Source organism: Melanerpes formicivorus, unplaced genomic scaffold (assembly GCF_026170545.1).
Source record: "Melanerpes formicivorus ecotype bairdi unplaced genomic scaffold, bMelFor1.0.p_v2 SCAF_1, whole genome shotgun sequence".
Lineage (NCBI taxonomy): Eukaryota > Metazoa > Chordata > Aves > Piciformes > Picidae > Melanerpes > Melanerpes formicivorus.
In genome coordinates, this window is record NW_027142353.1 from 3,251,054 (window position 1) to 3,260,841 (window position 9,788).

A 9,788-nucleotide genomic window follows, 5' to 3' on the forward strand; every position below is an offset into this window, starting at 1 on the left:
GACAAGTGGATGTTGGTCTCTTCTCCCAGGCAGCCAGTACCAGAACAAGAGGACACAGTCTTAGGCTGCACCAGGGGAGGTTTAGGTTGGATGTTAGGAAGAAGTTCTATACAGAGAGAGTGATTGCCCATTGGAATGGGCTGCCTGGGGAGGTGGTGGAGTCACCATCATTGGAGGTGTTCAGGAGGAGACTTGATGGCGTGCTTGGTGCCATGGTTGAGTTGTTTAGGTGGGTTGGATTGGTTGATGGGTTGGACACGATGATCTTGAAGGTCTCTTCCAACCTGGTCTATTCTATTCTATTCTATTCTATTCTATTCTATTCTATTCTATTCTATTCTGTTCTGTTCTGTTCTGTTCTGTTCTACTCTGTTATAATATTTAATATTATACTAATTTTGAATTTCCGTAGTATTGAATTAGATGGTTTTCTAATACAAGAAACAATGCTAAGAGAGATCCCTTTATAGTATCTGTAACTCAAAATATGTTTGTGTTTTATATCACTGCATGCCTTATTTTTTACATTTGCTCACCTTTATCTTCTAGTTACATTGCTTGTTAAAGGAATAAAATTTTACCATTCATATTCCCCAACTGATCTTCAGTCTCCTGTTTTTGTAGGAATAATACTGCACTGGTTAGGCCACACCTCGAGTACTGTGTCCAGTTCTGGGCCCCCCATTTTAGGAAGGATGTTGACTTGCTGGAACGAGTCCAGAGAAGGGCAACAAAGTTGGTGAGGGGTTTGGAACACAAGCCCTATGAGGAAAGACTGAGGGAGCTGGGGTTGCTCAGCCTGGAGAAGAGGAGACTCAGGGGTGACCTTATCACTCTCTACAACTACCTGAAGGGAGGTTGTAGACAGGCGGATGATGGTCTCTTCTCCCAGGCAGCCAGTACCAGAACAAGAGGACACAGTCTCAGGCTGCACCAGGGGAGGTTCAGGTTGGATGTTAGGAAGAAGTTCTATACAGAGAGAGTGATTGCCCATTGGAATGGGCTGCCCGGGGAGGTGGTGGAGTCACCATCATTGAAGGTGTTCAGGAGGAGACTTGATGGGGTGCTTGGTGCCATGGGTTAGCTGTTTGGGTGGGTTGGATTGGTTGATGGGTTGGACACGATAATCTTGAAGGTCTCTTCCAACCTGGTTTGGTTTATTCTAATAAAGGTTTATTCTAATTTCAATTATCCATAATAAACAGATTAGAAACAATTTTAAATAAAACATACAAGGTCAGATGTCATCAGCCTCAGATTCTTATGAAATACGAGTAACACAAGCAGATAGCATCCAACTATATTGCCTTTTGTATTTTACCTTTTAAAAAATGATAGACACTTCTTTGGTTTGGTTCCGTTAACACTGCTTTAAAGCTTGATGATTATAATATGATACACAGTTTTTGCAGACTATTAAATGTTCCACAACAACAACACTGATAGTATTTAGCCTAAGAGCAGGGTAGAAATAGGGAAAAAAAATCCCAAAGCAGAAAACATTTTAATTGATGAACATCATGGAAAAGATTGGTGCCTGTCCTTTGTCAGTACCTAAGTATGTCCTTCTCTGTTTGTGTATTGGCACACAATATTGCTTTGGCTATTTTTAACTCAGGTTGTTAGACACTATAGTACCAAAAATGAATTGAAATAAGCAAGTAAGTTCTTCTATTTATGGTGCAATACACGTTACCTTACCTCACCTTCTGCTACATTGTTCCCATTCTTCTCAGTCTATTCATTCTAATCACTTATTTTTAATTCCAACTACTTTATGGTTGTGTATACAAAAAGTTTCAATTATTCTTTCATAGTAATCTTCATTAAATGTAAATTAATCTACATAGGTGGTATACAGGATGTTAGATTGTTCTAAGGTATGTTCAAGAAAACTTACATGAGTAGCTATCGGTGGTGTGAAAACCTGTTGTAAAAATGAAGTTCTTTTTAACACAGCAATTCAATGCTTCAATATGTGTTCAAGAAAAACTATGCTTGTGTATTGGCTATTCAGGATGAAAGTGTTAGATGACATAGAAGGAGAGATAAGAAGAGTGAAGTGAGAAATGTATTCAGCTTATGACAATTAAATTTAGGTATCTAAATGGAGGTGACTGTGGCGAGACAAGTGTCATACTTTGTTGTACAGTCAATAGCAGCCTAGTCAATATGGCTAGTGTTGTTACAACATGATTCAGCCACACACCAATAGGTGTCCACTTCTGAATGAATCACTTTCCAAGCTATGCTGTCTGTAATGGAAAATTAGATTCCTAGCTCATGTGTAGATGCTTACTTTTAGAAACATAAAGTTAGGTCTTATACGCCAGAGTTTAAATCTCACTTAATGTGTTGCACAGGTCATTGCTTTGTTTTTTGACATTTGTGCTGGTAGGTAGAGCAGGTTAGCATCCTTAACAAAAATTCATCAGGTTTCTGTGGGCAGAGTTTCAAATACTTAATAACAGAGTATAGCCCTGATACTTGTTTGTATGGATGACACTCATTGTACATAAACAGTGATTTTGTGCCAGGTACATACTCAGCTTTTTCCTTGTTTCATCTTAACCCAGCTTTTCTTGATAAATGCATTATTTTCCATGCATCTGCACTGCCACATCCCCACAGAATACTGTGTAAGCAGGGAGTGGGTGTTTGTGTTCTTGAAGTTTGAGACAGTGAGAGCAAAGCTGTAAATCCAGCAGGCAGGGGAGCTTTGTGAATCCACTCAAAGGTGTTAGTACTCATAGTCCTCCCAAGAAGGATTGCTGTCCAGCTGTCCAAGGCCAGAGCCCTCAGACCTGGAAACCTCCACACTGTGACACACAGCTTCCATAGCATGGCTTTCTTGTACATCCAGGAGCCAGGCTGGCAAGACCAAATACCTCCACAGAGAAACTGGGACATGCAGAGCTTTAGCAATACTGTTTCTACAGTGCACTGACTAACTGAATACCATAAGTAAGCAATTTGTATACCTCTGTCTGCACATAGGACTATGGACTTGACACAGCAGAAATGTATAAAATTTTAAATAATTCATTTCTCTTCACATCTTTCTTTACATAGCTCATCCTGAAACTATGTCCTTCTACACAAAATATTTTCCCATCCTTCTTTATCTCTATACCTGCTTCCCCTTTAATCTCAAGGTCCTGCTCACACTGGAACAAATTCACATATTACTGCTGGGCACAATCTCCAGTGCTTCTTTTTCTTTGCTACCTTTCTAGACCAACTTGCCAGTATTTTTAATATTACTTAATCATGGTAGCATAGTAACAGTAGCAGGTAGTGCTAATAACTCTCTGTTTAGAACTTAAAAGTAAAGCTAAGTATTAAGGTTGTGTTCAAGAGTAGAGAAATCTAATGAGGTGGTAAAATTATTGCAGTTGACAGAAGTTTGTTTTCAGTATTTGAAAACAGCAAATCTCTTGCAAATGTGTTGGGCCAATTTTCTTTTCTTGTTTAGCAGTACACATACCAGTGATTCTTTTGGATTCAGTGTTTCCTGTGCTATTTTGCCAAGGTTGTTAAGGTCTTTCTCACTAAATGTGGAAGGATTTTAGAATAAATGTTAAGGAAACTTTAGCTAACCTCTCATGATAAATTTCTCTGTGATGCCAAAAGAATTTCTGCATTGTAGGCTAATTTGTCATCCCCACTCCCTGTCATTCCTTCCCATAGCTTCACATTAGAGACCTCTCCTGTCACAGGGAAAGCTTGTGTGAGAGCTGACTCTCCCCAGCTTATTCCTAGTCTGGAAACAGACAGGGCTGTCAAGCACAGGGCTAATACTGTGAAGTAGAGAAGACCTTAGATCTTGCTGAGTGGATCTTGACACGAGAGAATTTGATCCTACACGTAGAGGTTTCAACTATTTGTGAAATAAATCCGCTTGACAGTTTTGGGGTTTTGTCTTATTCAAATGTGCAACTGGTTGGGCCACAGAATACTGCAGTTCAAGTATAGGAACAGCATTTGTTAACGTCAAAACATTGCTAAGTACAATTCAGTCTCCTGTGATGGTGTATTTATTTGCTGTATATTTGCTTGAGTTATTTTCATCAAGAAATGCTGTCTATGTGTCGCTTTGGCAACATCTTTGCAGAGTTTACAGCTTTGAAAAACATGTTGGCATCAACTGTGCAGTCCTTTTAAACAGCTGCTCTGCAGTCATGCTGTTTCAACATGCCACCACACATGGCTGAATTATGCAAATAGTTAATATTAAATGACTGAGATACAAGAACAATTTGTACACTCGATAAAGCCAGCCTGTGGAGTTTAACGTGCATGCATGTAACTGAGTTAGCATGGGACAATTTAAAGGCAACTTCACGATTCTTTTGACTTTGTATCTTCTTTACAGCAGTGGACAGACAGAAGGTATATGGCAGGAATGTTATAAAAGGCTGAGGGTTTTTTTTAACTGATTACTACTAATGCAATGAAAATAGAATGTGCGTCTATAGTTTTTGGGCAGGTACTAAGAAATAGGTAAGATATAACAAAATGTTTATCATTCAGCTACAAATATAAATTACCCTGTTCTGATTGAGAGCTGTGATATAACATTAATTATATAGAATGCTAACACATTAATAGTAGAGCTTATTGAAGGCAACAGCATTTGTACAGAGCAAGCAAACAAAACCAGGGCTAGTTAAAAAAAAAATGTTAAATCGTCTTAAAATTTACTTTTGGAAGTCTTTTCCACTGCCCCTGCTGTTCTAGTTTTGCAGTAACAAATGCTCTAAATAATAATAGCACCAGGAATAATAACAATAAATAATGCCTTGGATTCTGTAACTTTCTGTAATAGCAATTACACCCATTACATGTGGGGGGAGAGAATCTTAGGCATTGTGATGAAAGATGACAGAAGAAGATGTCCAGTTACCATCAGAAAATACTATGGTTTTTTCCTGTCTCACTCTCCTGCACATTTTGAATAATCTGTGTTGTTCAGCTAAGCAGTAAGATAAGGTTGCTTTTTAAATTAATCCAGATTGTTTGCAAAGCAAACCAGAAAGTCTGCATTTCTCTATGCATTTGTTTCTCTTTTTCCATGTTGGAACTTCTGTTTTTCAAAGAATGTATTTTCCACTCCAATCCTGGGTTTGCTGTAGGTCGTCTTATGGACTGTCATTGATTTTTCGTTTCTGAGCTGGATATAAAGACACATATCCATTTTTAGCAATATATTTGTAATACTTCTGTGCATTTGAAAGCACAATTGGACACACTCACTCAAATTAGCTTTATACACTCACACTGGCCTGACAAAAAAAATTCAAGACTTATCTTAGGTTAAATGGAAGCTTAACTTAAAAGAGATAGTGGATTCCTTATTATACAGTAAAGGTTCTTTTTTACACCCTTTAAGCAACAGATATTCTGAGTAGTGTAAATCCTGCATGTCTTTTTTTTGTTTTCTTACTTCTACTAGTGTCCAATTAGTGGTGTTATTAGTTATGCCAAATATATGTTCATGCTTGTTAGATTTACCGATCCATTTCCACATTTAGGTTGGTGAATATAAATTTATCATTAACAAATAAATACTTAGTCGTTTCAGGTGTAATTTTACCGAATAACTTAGGGTTGTTCTTTTGTGGTTTTATAGGAACTAGCCACAATGAAACAGATTCTAATTAGTCTACATGGTAAACACTATGAACAAAATTTACCTCAGTCTCATACTGATGTAAAAAGTGCAACGGCAAAAAACAAATCAAGCCCTTCGCTAAAGCTGCTGCCAGAACATGAAGATGGGAATATATTTACACCTAAGCCAACGCTATTTGTAAGTACTGTGATAAGAGTAAGTGCCATAAGCTTTATTGATAAGCCTCTTCACTTCTTAAAATGAAAACTGTGGCTTCATCCTGCAAGATGCATCTTTAATTCAGCTGAACACTTGCAACTCTTTATGGGAATGGTCAAAGCTGTGGAGATAAATTATGGTTTATCATGTTATTTAGCTATTTGGTATTTCTACATCTTAAATTTGCAATGAGCTAGATTATTTCTTTTAAGTGCCACTAGAATATTACAATATTAAGAGCAGTTAGCAAAATTTTGATAGCTGAAGGGATCCACAGTCTATGTATGCAATTTTAAATCTCCTCGATCGTGTATGAGGTGACTGTGCATAGGTACATAAGAGGAGCAGAAGTGAGGAAACAGGTGTATTTATGTATACCTATATTATGTATACTTATATATATTAATGTGTGTATCTATCTAAACATGTTTTTTGAAAGTACCTGCCCAGTATTGATATCACCTCTGTTAGTATGGATACATGATACAGCAAAAATGTGATTTACATCATTAGAAACTAAATGCTTGGATTTTAATACTTCAAGCGTCTTACTTCAGCCTTGCTACCTCTAGTACTGGAAAGCTTCAAGAAAACCCTTTAGGAGTTTCTGATTATGACTGTGTCTAAACCGATGTATTTAAGAGAGCCAAGTTGCAATGCTGAATCAAAAAACAAATCATGACATTTATTTACACTTAAAACTACTTTTCTTTAGGGTAGGCTGTATCCACACTGCATAGCACATGTCCTGTTTTGACTCAGACATACATCTATATAGTTCTTTTCCCTTTGTTTTTTTTACCTGGTAGAGATTTTAAAATTGAGTGTCTTAAAGAATATGAGGTTTGTGTTGCAGCACATCAGGTACTGGGTTTATAATACAAAATGTAGGGAATTATTGCATCTCTTGGATGTGTTATTGAGGGCATTTGGGGATTTTAGGAGTTCAAAATTTGCTTGGATAGAATCATGTAAGATGAAACATAGGCATACCCAGTGTTGTCTCCTCCACGACCCTTTCAGTAGTATTAAATCATCCTTCCCAAACCCCATCTTTGAAGGAGCTATTCAGTGCTTTTATACTTCAAAATTGTGACCAGTTTATCTTTAAAAAATTCTAGGCTTGTCAGCCTTTTGAGCAGGGAACCGAATATGAGCAGACAGCAAGGTTTCTTCCTAGATGGGAAAAGAAGTTAGTAGTACTGTGAAAATCCTGCTATGCTATGAAAATCCTGCTAATTTAGGTCAATTTCTAGAATTTCAAAAGATTGCACAAATAGAGCAGATTTTTAATTATATTTTTTTAGCTGAAATCTTCAAAATGAAAGAAAGTTGGATATTAAAATGTGATGAGATCTCCCACTAAAAGGACAGCTGAATAAAGTTGATTTTTTAATTGAATGGTTACTAAGTCTTGCAGGAAAGAACATATAGAAAGCAGACAGAAAATGGAACTAGAAAGGGACAAGTTTAGGGACAACAGACCAAGGAGACAGTACTCACTAACACAAGAGATTATACCCAACCCTGAAAGCAGAACAGTCTTTAACTTGTTCAACCTTCAGTTAGTTTTATATCTGTATACAAACAACAAGCAAATTTGCCACAAGAATGTTAATCAATCCTGACTGTATAGCAGTAGCCTGTAGGATCATGAGGACAAGGCAAAGTTGCTCACAGATAATTCTCTGTGATTATAATACTTTCTACATCATCAAAAAACTGCTGAATTCTTGCATTATTAATTATAATCCTTTAAAGATCATATTTCTGCATGAAGTGTTGGTCAGTTAAGCCATACCTAAGATCTCTTTTCTAGGTTCCATCCCCTTGTCCACTGGGAAAGTCCGATATTATTTCAAATGAAACCTATTTATGGCACATTTGATGCATGCTTTTATTGTGATTGATATTTTTAAAGGATTTAATTATTATTGTATAATCTTCTTTTTAAAACCCAGAAACAGGGCAGTTTAAATACAGAGAGGTGCTAGCAATAACTTTTAATGCATAGTCTTGTTTTTAATTTATTTGTGTTTTGTGCAAAGAGCACAATCACTGGGAACTGCACGGGAAGGAAAGAGACTTCAGTGGAGACTGCATATTTTTCTTCTGACTTTCACTATCTTACCATTCCAATGTTCTTTCTTTTACAGACAAATAAAGAGGCACCTGTATGGTACAAGAAACTGCAGCAGAGAGCATCACCATAGCATTTCCCCCAAAATTATTCAAACTAATCCTTTGGGAAGCTTTTATTTGAAGAAAGTTATTTTCACCACAACGACGCTCTTTCTGCCACCAAAGCAAACAACTGTTTAGCTTTTAACTCTCCTTTTCTGCCTGTCAAATGGTCTTAGGTGTCACAAAATAACTTTTAGATCTGTCCTGTGAATAAAATGTGTGGAAATGATGCATGCAATGGTTTTAGTAACATACATTTGAAAACTGTAAGATAAATAAACACTAGCATATTGTGCACTTTCATAGTCTGGGCAGTTAAAGGATGTGTTATTCAGACTGTTCCAATTAATGCACGTTTCAGCTTTTTTATATTGTTTTTCTTGGCCCCTGTGTTTCATGCCACATTCCTTGCAACTATTCTGGCTCATAGACTTTTTTTAAATATACACAAGTTAGCATCAGACTATGTCCTACTCTCTGTGAAGGGAATTCACGTCAGGTGGAAACAAAATTAATTCCTCACCAACCTTCATTTGTGCAGTTTGTCGTTTGATGTCATCTCTTCTGGCAAATGGGTGTTAAAGTGTTCTGAAAAAGCAATAAAGTAGCACCTTAATTATCAGTGCTGACATTTAATTGTGTAGAGATACTTGCTTTAGTGTAGTTACATCAGTGTGATAATAAAAATAGAACCATTAGGTGTGAGTACTGTAGCATGTAATAATGAAATGGATAATTTGGCATATTTAATTGTATGAAAATAAGCCACGTCTTCCCAAGAACACAGTCTACCTATCCCACTCCCCCATCTATTTAGACTGTAGAAAAGGCCTCTAATATTTTAAAGCACTTTTGACTGCATATAGTACATTTCTCTACATAACAAATATAAAGGATATTATTTGAGTGTATACTGAAAATACTGCTCAGATTTCATTAGAGGAAGTTCCTTTTTCTTACCTCCTTTTTTCCTTGACTGTCTCTTCAACTGATTAATTGCTCCTAGCTAGACACGAACAACAGTTATTTACTATATAATACTGAGCTGTATCAAGCTTATGATTCCTAGTTACACTTGTCTTCGTTTTCCAAACAGCGGTTTGAAGCACAACAGTACTTCCAGGTAAACTTAATCTTCTTTATTCATTTTTTTCTAATTCTGACAGGTTGAGGTAAAAATGCTAGCGATTGCACATCACAGGATTAAAATTATCATTCTGTGAGTGAGGAAGGCCAGGTGTACAGACAGAGATAATAACTTTCATTAGGCTAACTAGTGTTCACTACGGAAAAAATACACAAGCCTTGGGCTCACAAACCTATCTGTACAGACATTCCTGAATAAACCTTGGTTTCCTGAAGTCTAGGGTTTTATCTAACTTCTGTTTTTATGTGAATAGAATCGTTAACTTTTCTGTCATGTAAAACAGCTCCCATATGCAGATACTAATTGTAGTAGATATTTTATATGATTCACTCACAGTCCCTAGTTTAACTTCCTATACTAGGATTTTTCTCTGTTATTGCCTAATACTTAATAAATTTTATTATCTAGAAGGACTGTTTTAGGCAAGATACTAGCTGGATTCTTAAGTATTCCCAATTTGTTCTCCTATTGTATCCTTATAGAAGAACTGGTGACATGTGGACTGTGAGGTGGGTGGAAAATTGGCTGACACACCAAGCTCATGGAAATGTGATCAGCAATGCAAAGACCAGCTGGCAGCTCACAAATAGTAGCACCTCTTGGCAAGTTCATAGGCAATAAGAA

General features: G+C 36.7%; 1 protein-coding gene across 6 annotated transcripts in view; it reads left to right on the forward strand.

Annotated features, from left to right (window-relative positions):
* The window catches only part of PIBF1 (progesterone immunomodulatory binding factor 1), a 152,223-nt gene extending 144,142 nt beyond the window's left edge, over positions 1–8,081 (forward strand). For 5 of the 6 annotated variants that reach the window (XM_068150832.1, XM_068151075.1, XM_068150908.1 and 2 more), the window contains 2 exons: positions 5,633–5,812; positions 7,990–8,081. In XM_068150832.1, coding sequence (XP_068006933.1) covers positions 5,633–5,812; positions 7,990–8,046 — 237 coding nt within the window. In that variant the 3' untranslated portion in view covers positions 8,047–8,081. Of the gene's footprint in view, positions 1–5,632; positions 5,813–7,989 lie in introns of those variants that run through there. The other variant, XM_068151251.1, reaches the window with a different exon arrangement.
* Positions 8,082–9,788: the final 1,707 nt, after the last annotated feature.